We start from the raw sequence: 21,982 nt of genomic DNA on the forward strand, positions 1-21,982 counted from the left end.
GCTGCCCAGGACCATGTCCAGACAGCTTCTGAATAGCTCCAAGGGTGGATACTCCACAACCTCCCTGAACAACCTCTGCCAGTGCTGAGCCCAAAGCCGTAATACATTCAAGGGCTAACACTTGATGCCTTTACATTGCTGAAGTTTGACATCAAAAACCAGTATCTCAACCAAAAAGATCAAACCAAAAAGAGGTAACTCTTCACACATGTCTCATTAAGGATCATTAAATGACCATTAAATATACTTTAGTACAATAAATCAGAAGAAACCACCCTAGTTTTTTTTATTGGGACTGCAGTGAGACATTTGTAATTCATGCTTAGAGCAATCAAAGCCTCAAAGTATACCACAGAAGCAGTATTCAAACGAATAAAAGTTTAGAGTACCCAAAATACTTTCATACAATTTATACTATAATCCGTATTTTGTCCATCCATCAAATGTTTAAATTGCAAGTGAATGTGCTTCACTTGCCCCAGAGAAAGGGAAAGGAATGGAAATCATAACCACAATCCATAAATATACTATTCATATAGGAATACCACAATCCATAAATACACTATTCATATAGGGAAGCAAAACATTTGTTCCTGGTTTATTTGACATTTACCAATATATTCATTAGATCAGCAAGTAAATGCACTCACCTTTAGCTAAATCCTCCTCTTCCTTTTTGTTGGCTACTGTACCAGGATCTTTGGCAACTAGAGCTGGACTTGCTTTTGCCTGTTCAGCAGCCTGGCCAAAGTGAAAGATGTAAAAATTAACTCAACAAAAAACTGACAATGCATTATGTTCACCATTTTGATCTGTATTCATCTGCAGTGTAAAATTCTAAGGTAAGTCAGAGCATTTTGAGATGATCTTTTGAGGTCCCTTCCAACCCTTGAGATTTCACCCTTCAAAGGAATGTTCTATTAAGACAAGACAGTTTTTATGTTTGACAAACACAAAATTCAAGACTGCAAACTATAAAATACGGAACTGAGACTAAAGAGAATTTGTGATGCCCTTTAAGAACAACCACAGAATTTAATATACCTGTGAACCAATAGCTGGAAAAGTAACTCCTTGCTCTTTAAGATTTTTTATCATAGCAGATATTAAACTAAGCTGTGGGTCATTCTTGAATTCATCAGTCCATTCCACCATAAGGGCTTTCAGCTTTTCACAAACTTTTGGATGACCCTGCAAGAACAGTAGAAACTAGTTACATAATGTAGGAATCTGTTCTAAATTACTTCATATAAAATAATTTCATGTTACTCTCAATATAAACTACATAAATACTTTATTTTCAAGTCAACTGTATCATTAAAGGATATCTTTGTTAGAAATAGAGACTAGTACACCAGCATTGTGTTTGTACAATACATATTAGGCCCAAAATAAAATAAAACAAGGTTATATATAAGCTCTGCATTATCTCCATTTCACCACATCTGTATTTAGCATTTCATTGCTGTTATTTAACGTGAAAATGAATTTGTATACTTACAAATTAACACACCACGCACCACCTCCCACAGACAGAATATGTAACTAGTGTCAAGTGGCATTCAGGAAGTTCTTTCTCACAGCCACAGTCTTCCCAGTAACCTTGTATCCTCCTCCCCAGCTCCCAGATTTCCAGTCTTCCAAAACTAGTTTCCATTCCACTTTCAGATTACCCCAATTCTCTGTATGATTTCACTTTTCTATGAATTGTATAAACCAATGCAATACATTACCTTATTCAACACATTGCTTACTTCACTGGCAAAATCTCTTGAACAGACTTCTAGATGAAAGATTTTACCACAGTTTGATACACAAGCTCCTAGAAGCTAAAGAAAGAAAGATTAAAACTCAGAGAATATATTTTGCAATATAATTGTTCACAAAGTGAAAGCATTACATTAAAAAGAGCCTACTGTTAATGCTTGCATAGCAACATGGGGATCTTTATGGTTCACTCTCTTCATAATAGAACGGAGACAGTCCTTAGGCCTGAAAAACACAAGACAGATTTTAAAAGATGTAATGGAATGAACATTTCCTACTGTACACCTGATAACACTTACAAACAGTAACATTGTCAGTAAATTATTTAGTAGCATATAAGTGCAACATTAAAAACAATAGATTTACACTTCTAGTAGTTGCACCCAGTTCTACCTGTAAGATTGCTAACTTTCTTACTTATCAAAATGTGTCAGTAAGTTACATTACCTTTTGTAGTTATAGCTAAATACTGTAAATATTCTAGAAACGCATAAAATTCTCTGTACTCCATGCACCCGCTCCTCTGTATTTCACATACATATGTAAGGATATTTGCTTACATATTGATCACTGACACCCTTTTGTTAGGTTGATGAGGTTTTTTTATATTACCACCACTGTGTTCCTCAGTCTCTTCTCATCTACAGAGTATCATTTATAAAGAATATATGCAATAAACCAGTAAGCCCTAAAAGACCCTATTAGAACATTCTACATCAGTTTCAAAACCATTGAATACAGAATTCTAAGTATTATCTACACTGTGGTAGATAGTGTGAAAAACAAATTTAAGAAATAATTTGAATGGGGGTTTCAGACACAGTATAGCATACTAAAATCTGTGTGATTTTCTGTTGTTCTGTTGTCTTTAAAGGTAGTAGAAGGCTGAGAGAGGCTGGGGTAGGAACTGTGACTGGCGTAAAAGCATTACCTGTTGAATAGATCTGAAAAGGTACCCTGAAAGAGGGTAAGTAGGGAAAAAGGAAAAGAGGAGGTGTATTTAAACTAAGAGATTTGATGTACTTCTGGAATATTTATGGTACCTTTTTGGGGTGGGGGAGTAAAGGCTACCAAAATTATTTTTCTATTCAACTGATATCCAAGAACTAACATGAAACTCAGGTATAAGTTACACCACAGCTTGGCTATACTATATTTGGCAGTGCCTACATTTTACAGAAGTGTCCACCTCATATTTAGTAGTACTAATTTTAGAAAATGCTATCACACAGCAAGACTACTTATCACTCAGTGTATACCTTCATATAACCAACTATTAAAAATGAAGGCTATAAGGCAAGCACTGCCTTTTATCTATTAATTATCCATGCATTATCATGCATTCACTTTAACTGAGAAAGAATACAGGCCAAAATTTTCAGAAATAACTGACTTTTTTAACCATTAATTTAATAGTAGGATTACCCATGTGATACAAGTGTGAGCACAAAAAAGCACATGTCCATTAATTGTTAAACCAGTATTTATAAAGGTAGGGTGCAGGTTCAAGAGCTTAGCAGTTCAGGAACAGCACCATTAGCCTGACATTTTTATTAAGGAATCCCAAGTCTTATTAAAAAGTAATAAAGTTCCAAGAAAGCCTCAAAGGCAAATAATGTTCCATACATGTCAAGTAAAATTTTGAAGAGGCAAAAAACCACGTAAACCCCTCAGTAATTCATAAGAATACCTTATCTATTTGCTCACATATTTAACAGAAATTATCACTATTTGAGTGTTACTGTTTTAACATGCTCCAACAGTAAAAAAAAAAATAATCTTTTCCTTGTATCTACACCAAAAAAAAACAACCCAGGCTTACTGATGTTTAGTCACACAGACTAAGAATCCCTATTCTAGACAAATCTGTAATCCTTATTTTTACTTCAAATTAATCCATCATACAATTTAGCTTGTAAAAGAAAGTGAAAAGCATTATACAGAAATTTGAGGGAAGGCACATGCCCCATGAGAACAGAATTCTATGTGTTTCTTAGACACCTCTCCAGATGCTATACAAATATTGGTCCACAGTTCAGCTCCAACAGTTCTACAATCAAAATTTCAGAGGCAGCACAGTCAGCAGGAATAACAAATCATTTAATACATTTTCAGGAATTTATTGTTCTGTTACAGTCTAAGGTAACTTGACTGTGGGGCTCATGACTACACAGGTGACTAAATTTTCCTCCTTGCTTCTTTAAAAACAAGCTAGTCAAAGAGCTTCCTGGTTAGCCTGTTAGACGTATACTGCACTGCTACTGAGGTTAAGTAATTTGGGGGAACAAGGAAGGTTGGAAAGAAAGGAAGGTAGCTTGGAAGACTATCAAGCAAGCAGTTTTACTGTTGTCTCTTGTACAAACAGGCACAAAAACAACCAAGAAGAATCATCTAATCAGAATATTGACTCACTGAGGCAGTGATTAATCCAGAAGAAATCAAGACAGAGTTAGGCAAGCAGCAACATAGACAAACCATTTCCCAGTGACAATTTTTCCCAGCAGAGAGTGCTGCAATTAACATTTCTATTTTCTCAACTGTTGGTGAATTTTCACTGACTTCATTTTTTTTTTCCAGCTGTCATTTTTATTAAGTAACTTTTCTGGAGAAAAACTGATGATATAGCTTCAAATATAAAAGTACAAAAGGTATAAAAGTACAAAAGGTATAAATGTACAAAAGGTACAACCATCTCAAAGCAAACAGAATTAGCACTTGGCTAACACTGAACTCACTGAGGAAGGAGTGGTGCTTCATGCTAAAATATACCATATGTGGCCTTTAATTTTCTCATTTATTATGCTTAATGAATCATTCAGATTTTATAATGTTATTTTACTCAGAGCTGATAAACTATAGATTCAGTTGTGTAAGGATTTCCATTGCAGAAAACCAATACTGTGCAAAAATCTGTATCTTTTCTGTAGGAAGATGATTCAAAATGCCAGTCAAATATGATAAAAATAAAATAAAAAATACACAAATTTTTAATAATGCTGTGTAAAAAGAAAAAAAAACTCAGGGGAAAAGAAAAAGCCTCTGACAGTAAAACCTTTGTTTTAATCATGTTCCCATGCTGAAAAGGCAGCTTGCTCACTACCAATGTTCAAAAAAAGTGGGGTGCAAACAATGTAATATGTAACTGCTGAGCTGTACAAGTTCCTGAAAAAAATTCAGAGATTAAAAACAAAGTTTTGATTGTCTTATAGTTAGACAAATCAAAGTGATTTTTTGAACACTTCTGTTCCTGGCTTTTTTGTTCAAAAAATGTGTAATGCCCTTCGAGACATGGTTTAGTGGTAGTCTTGGCAGCCCTTGGGTAAAGGTTTAAAAATTTATCTTATGAGAAAATGTAGCACCTTTGTGACGTAACAGTTAACAACAATTCTTCTGGATGCAAACAAGTTTTTGGCAGACCTAAATAAGACAATGTATCATGTAACACTGTAGGACAAAAAGTCCTTGTTCACGAAGAGTAGTTCTTCTAGTCTACTGTGGCTTTAGGTATAAGATGATCTAAAATGCTGCAGGCATGCAATGGAGCTTACAGACTGGTACACAGAAAACCATTTGCTAGTGACATTGGATTTCTTTGGACTAGCTTTTGTGTAGGTCTGTAACTTCTTCCAGCAACAGACAGCTTGCATTGGAGCAGAACTGGTTAAAAGATTAAAGCATATCCCAGTTAAGAAGACTAGCATCCTTGCCACAGGAACTTAAACTGCAGGAGGATTTCAGTGTAGCACATCTTATTTAAACTTAAAATGAGGAACCTTGTCTTGCTTTACCTTGCTTTGGAATGACATAATACATTAAATCAAAGAAAACCCACTATCAGCAAGCTTAACAGATTCTGAATTTAAGCTATGAGTCAGCTGACAGCCTATTATTACAAGCAGGGTAAATATTACAAAGGTTAAAGTCACAGACAGGATAAACCCACTGTTTTATTACACATGAAAAAAAAAAACCAAAAAAAAACAATCAACCAACAACCAAACAAAAACACACACACACACACAGTACCCCAAAACCAACCAAATAAAACCCAAAAACCGTAACACAAATGCCAGCTGTCCCATAGCAATTTAGCCACACTTTCCTGGAAGATCTCTGGTTTTGTCTGTACACCCAAGCAGCCGTCTCTTGCCAGTTACATACGTTTGAGCACTGTCTAGGCTAAAGTTGCTGTGAGACTAAATCTTGCCTGTGGAAATGTTTTCAGTGATTAAACAGGATACTGAAGCCTTCAATAATATTGTTACAGGCTCAGCATCAATATGCACAAGGAGCAGAAATGCAGTTTGATATATACAGACTAATGTGAAACATTATTATCAACTGTTATTTTAACTACAACTATACACAGCAGCACAGAAGTCTCAATATGCCATGCTATTTATAAACACTCCTCTGGAGACCATCTCTAATCCCAAGGAATAATCTTATTTGCAAACCTGTCTTTTGAAACAGAAGTCCCAGATGGGAATTTGGTGTCTGACATGTTACACTGTTTTCCTGCAGGTTTAGAAGGCAATCCAAGTCATTCTCAGAGAAGCCTTTCACTAAACAGCAGCAATGGCAAACTCTTTTTAAGGCTATTCTTTAGCTTTAGAACTGAACTGTTACAGGGAATGCTTCAGATGTATATAAAACATTTACAAAGCCTAGTACTACACTGAATAAAACCACTAGATACACTAAAATAATGTCTTTAAACTGTATTTTTATTTGCTAGCTCAAATTGTGCTTTAACATTTCATGTCCAAAAAACATGTGCATGCATAAATTCTATCAGAGCTCAGTAAAGAATCAATAATGAAAGCATTAGCAGACCATATTAAGATGTGTTTAATTTAGTATCACATTTTCAAAATGTATATTTATTAAAGTTCTGGTGACAGAAAATATCTTCTTCAAACAAGGGAAAGAAACATAGAGCTTCATTGTTTTCTGTGACAAAGACACTGGTGGCCTGTTGGTGAGAAGGAAAGGGCAGCAGATGCTTTATACCTCAGTCTTAGCAGTTTCCACATACAGTGGAAGCTCATAGTCTCCTTATCACTCAACTGGTGAAACATGGGCTGGATAAAAGGATGGTAAGTTGGGTGATAACTGGCTGGCCTCCTAAACTCCTCAAAGAGTTGCCAGCCAGTGGTACAAATTCCAGCTAGTGGACAGTAACTAGTGGGGTCCCTTAGGGATCCCTGCTGGGACCAACACTGCTAAATGTCTTCACTAATAACCTGAATTATGGGAGGCAGTGCACCCTCAGCAACTTCACTTTGACAACAGCAAAGTGGAGGGGAGCAATCAGTATACTGGAGGGCAGGGCTAATCTTCAAAGGGACGTGGATGGGCTGAAGAAATGGGCAGACTGGAACATCATTAAGGTCAACAACAACAAGGACAAGGTGTTATCTTTCAGATCCTCTGCACCAGCAAAGGCCAGGAGCTAACCACCTAAAAAGCAGCTCTGGAGGAAAAGATCTGCAGGTCCTGTTGGGTGACAGGTGTCGGTAGTGCAGCCTGGCAGCAAAGAAAACCAACTTCCTTCTGGGTCAAACAAGTGGTCAGTGCAGCCAACAGGGCTGCTAAAGTGATCCTCCCCCTCCATTCTTGTAAGATGGCATCTTGAGTACTTTGTCCAGTTTGGGGCTCCCCAGCGAAAGAAGGGTATTGATGCATTAGAGTAAACCAAATTGAGAGGTGCCAGCATGGTCAGAGGGGAGTCTGACAAGAGATGGAGAACTGCTTTCAGTTTAATAATAGAATACATAGAAGATGGAGCCGGACTCTTTCTTAGAGCTGCAGTCATAAGACAAGATGCAACAGACAAGTTGGAACAGGGGAAATTGTAATCAGATTGCAGGGTTATTTATTTACTTACTTGAAGATAGTAAAATATTGAAACATGTTGCCCATAGAGGTTTTGGAAACTCTGACCCTGCAGGCATTCAAGACTCAACACGGTCCTGAGCAACCTGATCTAATTAGACCTGTTTCAAGCTGGAGGGTTGGACTACATGACCTCTGGAGGTCACTTCCAACCTAGATTATGATTCTATAAGAAAAAGCCCTCCTGATGTCTCCTAGGTTTACAATGACACTGCTAAAACATACCAGCTAATTTAGTCCATTACATTGGCAAAAATTTGCTGTACACAAAACCTAATTTTAACAGATCAGCCAGTATCTCCAAAGGAAGAACTGTAAAATATTTGAGCAGAAAACCCATACATTTTCCTTTTACTTGTAATAAATTTAATTGAGCTGTTGCAAAAGACTATATAAGCTAATAAAAATTTCAGTCCTCTCATCTGAGACTGACATAATAAAATTAAAAAAGCTTGGTGAGGAAATCTCTAAAGTCACTTACCCTGTGCGTGACTGTCCAACTTTGTCACAGATGTCTAAGATGAGGCCCCAGTCCTCTGCAGTGTTCATCTCACTGGTTGCTTTCTCTGATGAATAAAGATTAAAATATAAATTAAAAAAAATAAAATAATTTAACAAGATTGTCAACTGGGAGGAACAACCTAATGGCAGAATCTATTCAGCATCCAACTGAAAGTGCCAAAACATGAGAACCAAGCAGTGATACTGTATCCTGCTTATATAGAATCATAGAATAGCTAGGGTGGAAAGGACATTAACACCATCTAGCTCCAACCCCCCTGCCATGGGCACGGACACCTCACACTAAACCATGCCACCCAAGGCTTCGTCCAACCTGGCCTTGAACACTGCCAGGGATGGAACATTCACAACTGCCCTGGGCAACTCATTCCAGTGCCTCATCACCCTCACAGTAAAGAACTTCCTCCTTATATCCAATCTAAACTTCCCCTGTTTAAGTTTGAACCCGCTACCCCTTGTCCTATCACTACAGTCCCTAATGAAGAGTCCCTCTCCAGCATCCTTGTAGCCCCCCTTCAGATACTGGAAGGCTGCTATGAGGTCTCCAAGCAGCCTTCTCCTCTGCAGGCTGAACAGCCCCAACTTTCTCAGCCTGTCTTCATATCAGAGGTGCTCCAGCCCCCTGATCATCCTCATGGCCCTCCTCTGGACTTGCTCCAACAGCTCCATGTCCTCCTTATGTTAAGGACACCAGAACTGTACACAATACTCCAAGTGAGGTCTCACGAGAGCAGAGTAGAGGGGCAGGAACATTGTTTCATTACTCAGAATTTTGGTTTATTTAGTTGGGGATACTTTATAAATACAAGCAAATGAGATGACAGGGAAGAGAAGAAGGCAAAGAAAACCCACAGCAGAACCACACATTATACCTTTCCTACTTGTTTGTTTGGTTTTTGTTTCGTTTTGTTTTTAATATAGCCAGCTCTGGGTAATCTGCAGGCAGATTGTGCCACAAAACACCTGAATTGAATGACTTGCATAGAGAGCCATCACAGACAAAGACATTCTTCTGTATCATAGTCCATGAGCACAGCAGCTGCACTGCTACCAAAGCCAGCCTCATCTCTGAAGCATCATAACAACTTTTTTGAAACACAGATCATGAGCTGCCTATATGTAATTCCCAAAACTAAAAACAACTGGCAAGCACAGTCCAGAGACACACAAAACGCGCTGCATGGAGACAGTTTACTTCCACGACTCCACTGTTTCAGTGCCAATTCTGCTGGAGCTGGAGCAACTCCAGCCAAAGTGTGTCTGCACGGTGCTCTCCACAGCCTTAAGATCCCATCAGGCTCAGAGCTGACATCCAGCCTTGCAAACCCACACCGTTCACTCATACATAATGCTGTACTTCAGTTAGCTCATCCTTCAGCAGACAGCTGAACTACCCAATGGAACTGAAACATTGGCCTTTTCCATTATTCTACATAACAGTCAGTCATCTGTACTTCTGGCAACAATTGATCCTTCTTTCCTCACAATGTCAGCAAAGACAAATGGCACGGCAACCTGCTGTGTCTTACAAACCAAAAAGTAAACTAATGCATGCTTAATGTTTTAAGATAACACCCAGCTGGTTTATGCTATTTTAAATAGCTGGCTAAAACTACAATTAAGACTGTAATTGATGACATAGCTGATCCATACGAACCACACCAGTTACAACCTTTTTTTAATTCTCAATGAGAATATTTTACAGATTTATTAGTACAATTACAAGCCTTCTATGATGGCTACATCTCTTCCTGGAAGTTGAACTCAGTTCTGTATAAAATCTGTCATTTGCTTGCAACACCTTCCCCCTTGTTTGTTGGGATATTTCCTCAGCCAACAAACAGTAGACCGTTTGTTACTAAATCGCAGCCTGAAACCCAGTTTCATTGTGTGCTTTCTGTCTTCTGTAGTAACAAGCATCCATTAATTCCCTCAAATTATACAATTAATCATAAGACATGAGGAAAATGAATTTGCCTCTAGAGTTTTAGTTACATTCTGTCTCAAACAAGGACAGTTTTAAAAGTTAATGGCATACTGTGAATGTTAGCAGTACCCTATCTAAGACCGACTGTCCACAAAAATGGCCACTATCACTGTCAAAGCATTAGTGAGTGACTATCACCTTTCACCACTCTGGGAACAGGAGCAACAAAGATGCCTGACAAAATTCCTATGTTGCATCAGCGTTTTGTAGACAGAATTATGACTTAAGGCTACTTAAGTTAAATTACTTACACTAGCATTACTTAAAATCCATTAATGTTCTCTTTTTAATGGAAAGCACACATCTATAGCCAAAAAAAACCTTTATGTACATTCAGTATTTGCTTACTCTAACATCTGGCACCCACCAGCCTTCAGGTACAGCTGACATGTCACTATCAGACTCTATCATCTTAGTACCAGAACAAACTCTGATGGGGAGGGAAAACCAGACATTTGTGTTTAAAATATCGGGGTAGGTTAGCACAGCAGGTAGAAAATAACTTAAATAAGAAATGTTCTTCATCTTTCACCCCAATAAAAAAATAATTATGCCATAGCAATATGAATATTTACTTCAGACCCTATCCCTCTGTCGTGGTTTAAACCCAGTCAGACAGCTTGTTCACTCACTTCCCCCCTTTCTTGCCCTCCCCCTACTCCTGGAGGGACACAGAGGAGAATCGAAAAGAATGCAACTCCCACAGGTTGAGATAAGAACAGTTTAGTAACTAAGGTATAACACAAATCAGTACTGCTACCACCAATGATAATAATGATAAAGGAAATAACAAGGGAAGAGAATACAACATCTCACCACCAGCCAACTGATAACTCGCCCCCCCCCCCCCCAGCCTGACCAAGCACCAACCGATACCTCCTCCAACCCTGCAGTCCCAGCCCTTCCGGGTAACTCCCAGTTACATCCTGGGCATGACGTGCTGTGGTATGGAATACCTCTTTGGTCAGTTTGGGTCAGGTGTCCTGTCTCTGCTTCCTCCTGGCTTTCCCTCCTCCCTGGCAGAGCATGAGGCTCACAAAGTCCGTGGCCAGACCAAAACATCACTGTTATCAGCTCTGTTCCCAGGCCGAAAGTCAAAACACTGCACTGCACCAGCTACCAAGAAGGAGAAAAACGACTGCTACTGCTGAACCCAGGACAACCTCCACCTCATCACTGCCACAAAATCTTATTCAACTTAGTGAATGCCAAGCCAGGATCAGATAACATTTCGGACTTTACTAAAACAACTTTTAAAGACAGCACTGGCTCCTTCATTAAATCAGTGTTCTTTAAAACTTACTAATGCCATGTCAAAGACAAAGAAAAGCACAACTACGTGACAGAGGTACACAGGACTGAACCCTGTCTCTAGTTTTCTGAAACAGCACTCTCTCATAAAGCTGGGTCACTCAAATTCAAGATATTGTTTTCCTAGCACAAGCAAGGCCTACAAATTATATTAATGTAGTAATTTTAACCAGTGCAAGCCTGTAAAATCTCACATCACCTCAGATTGTAATCAGTAGTTTTTAAATGTTACTGCTTTTTTCTTTTTTCTTCTTTTTTTTTTTCTTTTCCCATTACAGGTCTTCAACCTTAACCTTTTATTTTTCTCAGAGTTACTAAAAACTATTTTCTTACAATTAATTCCCCAAAGACAGGCACACAAACTGGTAAACACATATCATTTCAGAGGAAAAGAATACTTGTAACTACGGCTTCTTTGGACAACAAGGATTCTGCACAATATAAGAATACCTTTTCAAATAACTTCAGCAATTTATTTAGTTCTTAAAACAAAAGTAAGATACACAAATGCATACTATGTATCGCATTTTTCAGCCTCTCTGCAAGGCACAGGGCATGAGATCACCAGGCTTCTCTCTTTATACTTCCGTACTCAGAACATTAACTATACCAAGCCAGACCAATTCCATGTTGGCCAACATTCATTCTCTAATGTATATTATACTGAAAGAAGCAGATGCCTAGGAAAACACAAAAAAAAAAAAAAGAAGAAGGTAAGCATTACTTGTACTTCCCTACAACACAACTTTCAGTGACTAACAATTTGCAGCTTTGTAAGTCCTGAGTCAGAAACAGTGCTTCAACCACACTGTCGTAATCATAAATCACATCTAAAACAATCATTAAGAAAATGTTCTGAAGCAAAATGCATCTCCTCTGATACGAATCGCAGCTGTGTCTGTATCTTCTAAGGTTCTCAGTAAGTTCTAAAACAATCTCTTTCAAATATCTAGATGCTGAAATCATACTTAAAAACTTATTTTCCTTTTTTTTTTTCCTCAAGTAAACACCTGAATAAAATTTATACAAACCTGAACATCATTTGCCTTCTATAGAAAACACCATTCCTCAGTATAAATGCCATCCAGTCTCACTGAAATACTGTACCAAAAACCCAGGAGACAGCATTATACCTATTGATCAGAAGGCAGGCCAGACTGATCTAAAGATATGAGTTACCTTACTTATACTTTGGTTGTGGAGAAAGTACACAGGCCCTTGCATGGGGTCTTTTAGTATACCTAAATGAACCAGCCTTTCCTTGAGCTATAAAGTCCATTAATTTTGTTGAGGTCCCATTTCCCTCCAATTTACACACACTTGAAGGCTTGGAGTGTCAACAAGATTCTGTTTTCTCCTCTGTTTTTGTACATTACTTAGAAATCATATCCAAATAAAGTTTGTGCTGTGATTTTATTTGAAGTTCCCCATTACAAACAAAACACAACTGCAGTTGATCATTTTTAGGGCAGAAGAAGCAAACTTCTCTCAGAAGAAAAAAGAATAATTTCCCAATAATTCATAATTGTCTTAACAGAAATTTTTAGTCAGGTGCATAAAGTACTACTGAATAGAAAAAGTGTAGTACATGCTGAAAGAATCCACTGCCAGGCTTACTGGTAAGGAAATAAAAATATTGCTGCACATTTTCCATGCAAATATGTGCCAGTCACTCGAGTTCTCTGCCTCAGTTCTGCATCTTAACAATAGCATTTTACTCTCTTATTAGAATTTTGCAAGAGTAAAGACTCTCATTAATGTTCGGATACTGCAGTAAAAAACATAGGATACTGCAGTAAATAACATGATACATTTCTTAGAGCAGAAACAGGTAGAAGACCCATTGCTAACAACATTTTTAGAGGGAAGTTTTGGTACGTTTGAGCGTCCTAAGCTTTAGATTTTACAGAAGTTTATTTTTTAAAAACTCCAATCATAGAACTGAGCTTTTTTTCAGCCACAAAGTCTCAAAGATATTAAAACTACATAGAACTTCAAGAAATGACAAAAACAGATCAAACACTCCCAAAACCAACACTTGAAATGTACATGATTTGAAGCAGTTAAAACAAATATGAGTAAAAATTGTCAGACTAGTATACTAAACTATGGCTTTTAACCATTCTAGTTGGTATTTGCTGTTACTCCATCCATGGACACAATTTAATTTCCTCAGTTGCACATCTCTAAAATGAAATACTGAAGTTCTCAGTAACTGAAGTGACAAAGAGTGGCAACAGAAAGTCTTCAAAAGAATGGATACAGAAAGTCTTCATTCACAAGCTAAAATTACAACCAGTTTCCAGCATGATAGAAAAGACAAAAAATAAAAACAAAAACAAGGAAAAAAAAAACAAACACAACACCCACCCCCCCCCCCCAAAAAAATCTATTATATCAATGTAAACACCACAGAATGGACAAAAAAATTTAACACTCCCCTCAGCCTTCTCTTCTCCTCTCCCACCGCAAGTCTTGGTTTTCTGCCAAGGCTAAATAAATAACTTTTCCCCCTCTCTATATAAATGCAAATACTAAAATTCCAAAGCATTGTAAAAACATAAATGTAACTACTTCATCTCTTCAATATAGTTTAAATAGTGCTGAAAGACTGAAACAGATTGAAAATTTTTCTTTCTTTTTGCAGTCACTCACTAAGAAATTCCAATTACATACCATTCCACATCACTGAAGTTAAAAGTAATTAAATTTGTTCTTTTTGTCTGTCAAATAAAATGAACAAATGCATCTGTTGGCCCATTCTACAAAAACCCCTGCTTTAGTATTAACCACTCTGCATTTCACTAGCATGCTCAGAACTGTACAGAAGAATACGTCCAACCAAGGTCCATTCAGACAACATTGAGTATAATCTCTGACAGGCAGTGCCACCACAGAAAGGAACTAGAATTTCCTGTTGAACCATTAATTTTAAAGCTGTTAAGCAATTTCTTCAGTTTAACTGTATCCCCATTTCCAGTATTCCTAAAAAGTCCTTATGGGAGCACTTACAGAAAGTGTCCTTTAAGAGTCCCACTAGCTGATCCAAGGCAAAGCAAGCAGCAGTGACCAAGCTGACATGAGGCCAGCTCAACCTATTTCTTCAGAAGACCTCATTCATCTCACCATGCATGGGGCAACCTGGCCAAGATAGACATCATGCAACTCAGTAAAGCTAAGCAGAATGAAGACAAAAGGATTCAAGATGTGCTGAAAACAGGAAGACAAGCCGGGCAAAAATAATGCAGATGTTCAGACATCTTACACAAACCCTAACAAATCCATGGAATTCAAACGATCTTTCACCCAGAAATACTACAACAGAGCAGGAAGTGGGTGCATTAGAGATATATGAAAACAATGATGATTACTCTGTAAACAAGATGTATCACAGGCATGCCATAAATGGTGCCAGAACCTATTTGCAGAGCCCCATTGAAAAGCCACAGTAGCATTTCAGAAGGAAGACTGATCATCAAGTTGGCTGGGAGTGTTGATCTGCTGGAGGATAGCAAAACTCTGCAGAGGGATTTGGACAGGCTGGATCAATGGTATGAGGTTTAGCAAGGCAAAGTGCTGGATCCTGCATTTTGGCCGCAGCAATCCCATGCAATGGTACAGGTTTGGGGAAGAGTGGCTGGAAAGGTTCTCAGTGGAAAAGGACGTGGGGGTGCATATTGACAGCCACCGAGCATGAGCCAGCTTGTGCCCAGGTGGCCAAGAAGGCCAACAGTATCCTGGCCTGTATCAGAAATAGTGTGTTTAGGAGTACCACGGCAGTGATCATCCCCCTGCACTCGGCACTTGTGAGGCTGCACCTCACCTGTGTTCAGATCTGGGCCCCTCACTACAGAGAAACATTGAGGTGCTGGAGCAGGTCCAGAGAAGGGCCACTAAGCTGGTGAAGGCTCTGGAGCACAATGAGGGACAGCTGAGGGAACTGAGGTTGTTTAATCTGGAGAAGAGAAGGTTCTGGGGGACCTTATTCCTCTCTACAAATGCCTGACAGGAGGCTATAGAGAGGTGGAGGCTAGTCTCTTCTCCCAAGTAACAAGTGATAGGACAAGAGGTAATGGCCTCAAGCTGTGCCAGGGGAGGTTCAGACTGGATATTAGGAAAAATTTCTTCACCAAGAGGGTGCTCAGGCATTGGAACAGGCTGTCCAGGGAAGTGCTGGAATCACCATCCCTGGAAGTGTTCAAAAAACTGTTTAGATGAGGCCCTCAGTGACCTGGATTTGTGGTGGATTTGGCAGCCCTGGGGTTATGGTCGGACTTGATCTTAAAGGTCCTTTCCAATCTAATTGATTCTATGATTCTATGAAATATACAGTATTATATTTATCAGCTAGAGGAACAGATTTTACATGTTGGAGAACAACTTTGATTCTTCTGAATATTTGTATTATAACGCACACTGTCACGGATGAAATGAGGGGAAACACTTAAAATGACAGCTCTTCCCAGGGAAGAATGAAAAAGAATTACCAGAAAAGTACAGTCTACAGAAACTATGGAATGAACTATGTTGGCTTCAAATTGCCCAGCTGAAGTCAGAGTCTGGTGATTAATTTTCAGAAAGACATACTGAAAAGGATCTGGTTTTTGGCTTTTATACGGAAGAGGTATTCCACTCTTTTTTATCCTGTCGGTGTTGCCATTTTTCACTGAGAACATACACCAAAGGTATCTTTAGAGAAAAGTTCTTGTTTTTCATAAACATTTATAAATAACTGAAAAAAGGGGTGGCTATAGCTTCTTCCCACACATTTTCTATTCAGCCTCCCTGCTAGCTCACAGTTAATGCCCTTCTATCTAGAACAATACCGAGAAAAGCAGTAGGCTAACTTGGGCCAAAAACTGCCAGACTCATGACAAGCTGAACCAAAACCTTGGAATACATCTTCCATTGCAGCCAGAAGTTAACTCACAGTCTGTAGTCTCCATAATTATCTGGGGTCAATCTCCTCTGCAACTATTTTCCCCCCTTTTGGGAAACCTGGCCTAAACAGAAAAAGGATGGTCTTAGGGAGACATGTAACTGGATGGTTTTAGAAATGTTGGCTAACCAAGGGAATAAAGCTAAAGAATAATGAGTTTAAATAGTGAAAGTATTTCATTACATGAAAATGGGAATCATAGTCAAAACATTTCTTACATCCTAATAACATCAGACTGTACACTGATGTACACTGACATGTACAATCATATGTAATTCATGCATACTATTAAATATCCAAAGAGTTGCAAGTATAAAATGATCACTAACTACTGTAGTTAATAAAATGTGTGAAAAATCATTGCAAGTCATATCAGGTTGACAGTTCTACTATATTACTAAAATACTTGCTTAATTTCCTACTACTGTAAAAAATGAGCTTGAATCTTTCGTTTCTTCCCACTCCTGTGGTTCCTCAAACCATTACACATTGCAAACTAGACTAAGGGCAAGTACTGCCTTCATTCCTTACAATCACAGAGTCACAGAATGGTTGAGGTTGGAAGGGATCATCTAGTCCAACCTCCCTGCTCAAGCAGGGTCACCTAGACCACATTACTCAGGCTTGCGTAGAGACAGTTCTTGAATATCTCCAGAGAACTAGACTCTAAAACCTATCTGGGCAGAACATACTCGAATGCTCAGTCACTCTCACAGTAAAGTTCTCCCTCATGTTCAGGGGGAACTGCCTGTACTTTAGTTTATGTCTATAGCCTCTTGTCCTACCACCTGGCACCACTGAGAAGAGTCTGGCCCCATCCTCTTGACACTCTCCCTTCAGATACTTAAGCACACTGAGCAGATCCACTCTGAGGCTTCTCTTCTGTAGGCTGAACAGGCCTAGCTCCTTCAGCCTTTCCTCATGAGAGGTTCTCCAGACCCTTAATCATTCTCTTAGTCCTTTGCTGAACCCTCTCCAGCAGTTCCTTGTCTTTCTTGAACTGGGGAGCCCACAACTGGACACAGTACTCCAGATGCAGCTTCACCAGAGCACAGCAGAAAAGCTAAGGGAGATAACCTCCCTTGACCTGCTGGTCACACTCTTCCCAATGCAGTCCAAGACATCATTGGCCTCCTCAGCCAGGAGGGTACATTGCTGCCTGCTGTGGTCCACCAGGAACCCCAGGTCCTTCGCAGACCTATTCTGCAGCAGGTCAGCCCCCAGCCTTTACTTTCCAGGAACTGAGGTGAGGCTGACTGGCCTGTAACTACCAGGGTCATTCTTCTTGCCCTGTTGAAGACTGGGGTGATGTTTTCTTCCAGTCTTCAGGCACCTCTCCCGATTGCCATGACCTTTCACATATGATCATGAGCAGCCTAGCAATGATGTCCACCACCTCCTCAGCAATTGTGGATGCATCCCATCAGTGCCTATAGACTTGTGGATGTCAAGCTCATCTAAATGATCTCTAACAAAATCCTCCTTAACCAAGGAAAAGACTTCCTTTCTCCAGACTTTCTCCCCAGTTTCTTGGATCAAGGATTCCTGAGGGGTGGCCCTGACACTGAAGACAACGTTTGACATTAAGTCAGAATGACTACATTAACTCCATACTTACGGATTTTATTCTTGAGATAACATCTAAATGACACTTTAGAACTGCTTTAGCAGGGAGTCCTTCATCAAACCTAGCCTAATCACTGCTACATTACTAATTAGCCTGTCATGACAGATTAGCAAACAGTCTCTTAGTTCTTACAGCACATTTCACCATTACTGTGGCTGCATTAAACTTACAGACAAACCTGCATTTCTCAGGAACAATTCTCTGGGAATTTTATGATTAAGGTTGTGAAATCTGGCAGAAGCTGACTTCACATCAAACTAATAAGAACACAATTGATTCTAACCCCTTAAATGAAGGCTTAGTCTCTTAATTATAATCTCAGTGGTACAGTGTCTTCAAGATTTTTTCTTTTGTTAGATTCCAATACTATGTTCCTTACTTGGACACACTGTCACAGGTTCTCAGACTTGATTATGAAAACCCCCACGAACTTGTGTCACCAGTGATTAACATCCCTTCCTGTGAAATAGTCTTAAATATGATAAAAAGAGGGTTCAGAAAACAAAACAAAGCGTTTGGGCTTCACCCAGAGATCTGGATTCTTTGAAGATGACAATAGCTGACCTCAGATTTCTGAGCATCTTAAAGCATTCTTTAATATTATTAGTTTAACAGTAGTCTTAAACAACATTATTTTACCAACCACACCCTAAGAAGAGATGCACCCTCAAAATCTCTGTACAAAGTTGACACTAAATGGCTGACACTATTATGGCAACGTTCCACAGCAGAAGCACACTAACAGGACTAGCCAAATGCCGATGACTGGCCAGACAAACAGGGAAATTTCTCCTTCTGAGCTTAGAGATACTTATGCTCTTCAAAATAACAGAAAACAATTTAGTTCCAGATGTGTTCTCTGCAATCTATCATCCGAAATGGTTCCAAAATAATTTCCAACTATCACACAGTACTGATTAGCTGTCACGTAGACAAGAATGCCCAGCTATCACAGCAATACTATCAACTACACCAATGTCCAAATCCACATGAAATTAAGAATAGCTTTTGACTGCCTTCCTGCTGCAGGAATCCAACTTTCAAAAGAAAACTTTCTTGCTGGGCAAGAACAAAAGCAGAGCACTCAACTTTCACTCTGAGAAAAGAACTGAAAAATAACACTACTGCTTGGCAACTTTTGGAAGTTTCCTGAGAACATGAGACCTTACTCACAGCTGACGTTATCTTATGAAGCCTGCCAAGAAGTTCATCCAGATAATAGCACATTCCCAAGGGGCCTTGGGGAAGAAGGGCCCAGGGACACTTTCCAGGAGACTTCATCATTCCCATCTCCCTGGCACAAGTCCAGTTAAGTGATGGATAAAGGCAGCAGGCTCCTGAAAGAAGGTTGCCACCAATTGAACAGCCTGCTGCTCCTTCCATCTCCCTCAGGACGTCATGAAGGAGGCCATCAGAAAGATGTGTTTACTGGTGAAAATTAGGTCACTGCCCACTGCTTTTCCAAGAGCAATTTCAGACTGAGTGGTTATTTCCCTGTGCTCATACAGGATACAGAATAATGCTTCTGAAAAATATCTACTGGTCATTGTACTAGGCAAGCACAGTAGGTAAGGTGTTGCCATCCTCTGCACCTGGAAAATAGCAAATCACTGAAGTAGCAGTTGGGTGCTACTCCTTGCATTAGAAAATTTACAGTGCTGACAAGCACATCTACCAGATGCAGCTCTAGAGAAACCCATTCAAGCAGTCTGATTTTCACTGCAAGACTGACTTAGGAAGAAGTGAAGGTTTGCCAGAACCTCAGCTATCACTTTTTAATCTTATTAGTTCAAATCATTCTCACATATAATATTACCAATGTTTCAATCTTCTAATGGACCATGGAAAATTGGCAAGCAGTGAAACCTCTTCCTCATTTTCAACTGCCAAATTACATTAGAAGACAGCAAAACAGTTAGGAAAAAAATAAGTCACCATCAACTTTGCCACCAAGAAAATTATAAATAAAAGGGCAGTCTTCAGTAGAGAAGTGCTCTTAAATGTTCAGAATGAGAAGAGCAATTATGCTTTATTAAGGTACAACAAAGAATTCCTGGTAACATACATACAGAATTTGTGTCACAGGCTCTCATTTATGCACTAACCCCTTCCTTTAAAAAGAAGATACACACTTTCCAATTAGTTTTGAGTAGGGTTTGTGGTTTTTTTTAAGATCTGGAAGAATTAAACTGGAGTCCAGACTTCTTAAGTTGAAACAACATTAAGAAAGAAACAATGTCTTTGTAGTTGAAAGCTACAGCAAGTAAAAGGCTACTAAAGAAATTTGTGCCAAGGAACATATATAGTGTTACACACTGCTGCAAAAAAAGTAATCTAAGATGGGTGCGGAGGGTACTTAACCTACACAGGTGAAAAAGTCCATTACACTGTTTACCACACAAAGCTTTTATCACTCACAGTAAAACAAACGCCAGCAGCAGGTTGGAGACAAATCCTATTACACAATCACAAATCAGACGTGCAAAATTAATTTTTAAATGCCTCGCTGTTATTTTACCTTTGGACACATCACCATTAAGCACAACCTTTGTCAAGTAAAACCCAGGCATTTCCTCTCCATCTACTTTGGCCTTGGAATAAGCAAAGTGAGGATGAAACCTGCCCACAACACGTCAAGTTTCAAGAAAGCTCCCACAGGAATTCACTTTAAAGAGCAGAATACAAGACTCGTTGACAATGTTCTCATGCCTGTCTGTGAAGAATTGTAGACGATTCATTTTACTTTCCATCTCCCAGCAACACTTCAGCACAAGCATTTCTCAGTACTTGTTTTGTTGTGCCGTAATGATGCTTCTGCTAGGCAGACCAGCTTGTCTCCCACAAGCCCCCCCGTTCTCGCCCCGTTGGCTAGCCGACCCACGCCGCCAGGCAGGGCCCGCAACAGCCCCCGTCCTGTGACCGACCAGGCCGCAGCCACTACCGTCCCCTGCCAGGAGGCGCCCGCCCGCTGCTGCCTCTCGCTCGCCGCCACACGCGAGGCCGGGCGGGCACCGGAGAGCCTGGGGCCGAGCGGTACGGCAGCCGGCGGGGGGCTAGAGGCAGGAGCGAGGTTGGAGGGAGGCCCGGCCGCTGGGTTACCTCAGCGGGAGGCCGGAGCAGAGGGCCAGGCCGGGACGGGCGCAGCGGGAGCCACTCACCCACATCCTGGTCGAAAGGGTTGGTGGCGAAGAGCGGCATCGCGGGGCGGGGGGGAGCGGCGCTGCCACCCCTCCCGGCAGCGCGACGGCGAAGAGAGAAGCTCTCAGCAGCGACAGCAACTCCTCCTCCTGCCCGAGGTACCTCCGCCACTGCCTCCTCCTCCCAGGGCCGGGGAGCCAGCCCCCCGCGCGCAGCACGCTGGGACACCGAAGTGGTCCCGCTGCCGCCGCCGATTGGGCCCCGCTACCCGGCTCCGGCTCCAGCCCTCAGCTTGCCCCGAGGCGGCGGCGGGGGGGAGGGTCCTGGAGTCCCGTCCCGCAGGTCCCCGCGCCTCGAGAGGTGCCTGGCCCTCGCCGCGCTCGGCAGGTGCGCGGATGGGCTCCCTGCCTGGCCTTGCCTGGCCTTGCCTGGCCTTGCCTGGTGCCCTGCTCCCGGAGGCACGGCCACTGCGAACCCAGGCCGGGCATGGCTATGGCGGTTCAAAGCGGTGGTTATTTTGTCTAGTTCTGCTGAGCTTTTCTGTGCCTCCCTAGGTAGGAGGTGAGTCGGTTTCGAGTCCAGATACGTTTGCTTCCTGTAGAAAATTTTCAGAGCTTCCCTATGCATCAGGCTGACAGAGTCTTTTAATTATTGATGCTGTCATGCTTCTGAAGTAGGTGGCCTGACCACAAAGGTGCAGAGTGGTGGTTATGATGGCATCTTTCACAGTATGGCAGGGGAGCCTGACCACTTCTCCATGATTAGATGCTGCTGCAGTCAGTAGCTATCAGCT

At 40.4% G+C, this 21,982-nt stretch overlaps 1 protein-coding gene across 1 annotated transcript in view; it reads right to left on the minus strand.

The window, feature by feature from the left end:
- STAM (signal transducing adaptor molecule) overlaps positions 1-21,399 on the minus strand; it is a 37,738-nt gene extending 16,339 nt beyond the window's left edge. Inside the window, exons 1-6 of the mRNA XM_061468329.1 lie at positions 21,210-21,399; positions 8,147-8,231; positions 1,917-1,992; positions 1,734-1,829; positions 1,045-1,191; positions 651-741 (exon numbers count right to left, since the gene is read on the minus strand). Of these exons, the coding sequence (XP_061324313.1) occupies positions 651-741; positions 1,045-1,191; positions 1,734-1,829; positions 1,917-1,992; positions 8,147-8,231; positions 21,210-21,249 (535 nt within the window). The 5' untranslated portion in view covers positions 21,250-21,399. The remainder of the gene's footprint in view (positions 1-650; positions 742-1,044; positions 1,192-1,733; positions 1,830-1,916; positions 1,993-8,146; positions 8,232-21,209) is intronic.
- Positions 21,400-21,982: the final 583 nt, after the last annotated feature.

The sequence above is a fragment of the Pezoporus flaviventris genome, unplaced genomic scaffold (genome assembly GCF_033815535.1).
Source record: "Pezoporus flaviventris isolate CSIRO_AGI_PZ_B2104156 unplaced genomic scaffold, CSIRO_AGI_Pfla_v1 ptg000047l, whole genome shotgun sequence".
Classification (NCBI taxonomy): domain Eukaryota; kingdom Metazoa; phylum Chordata; class Aves; order Psittaciformes; family Psittacidae; genus Pezoporus; species Pezoporus flaviventris.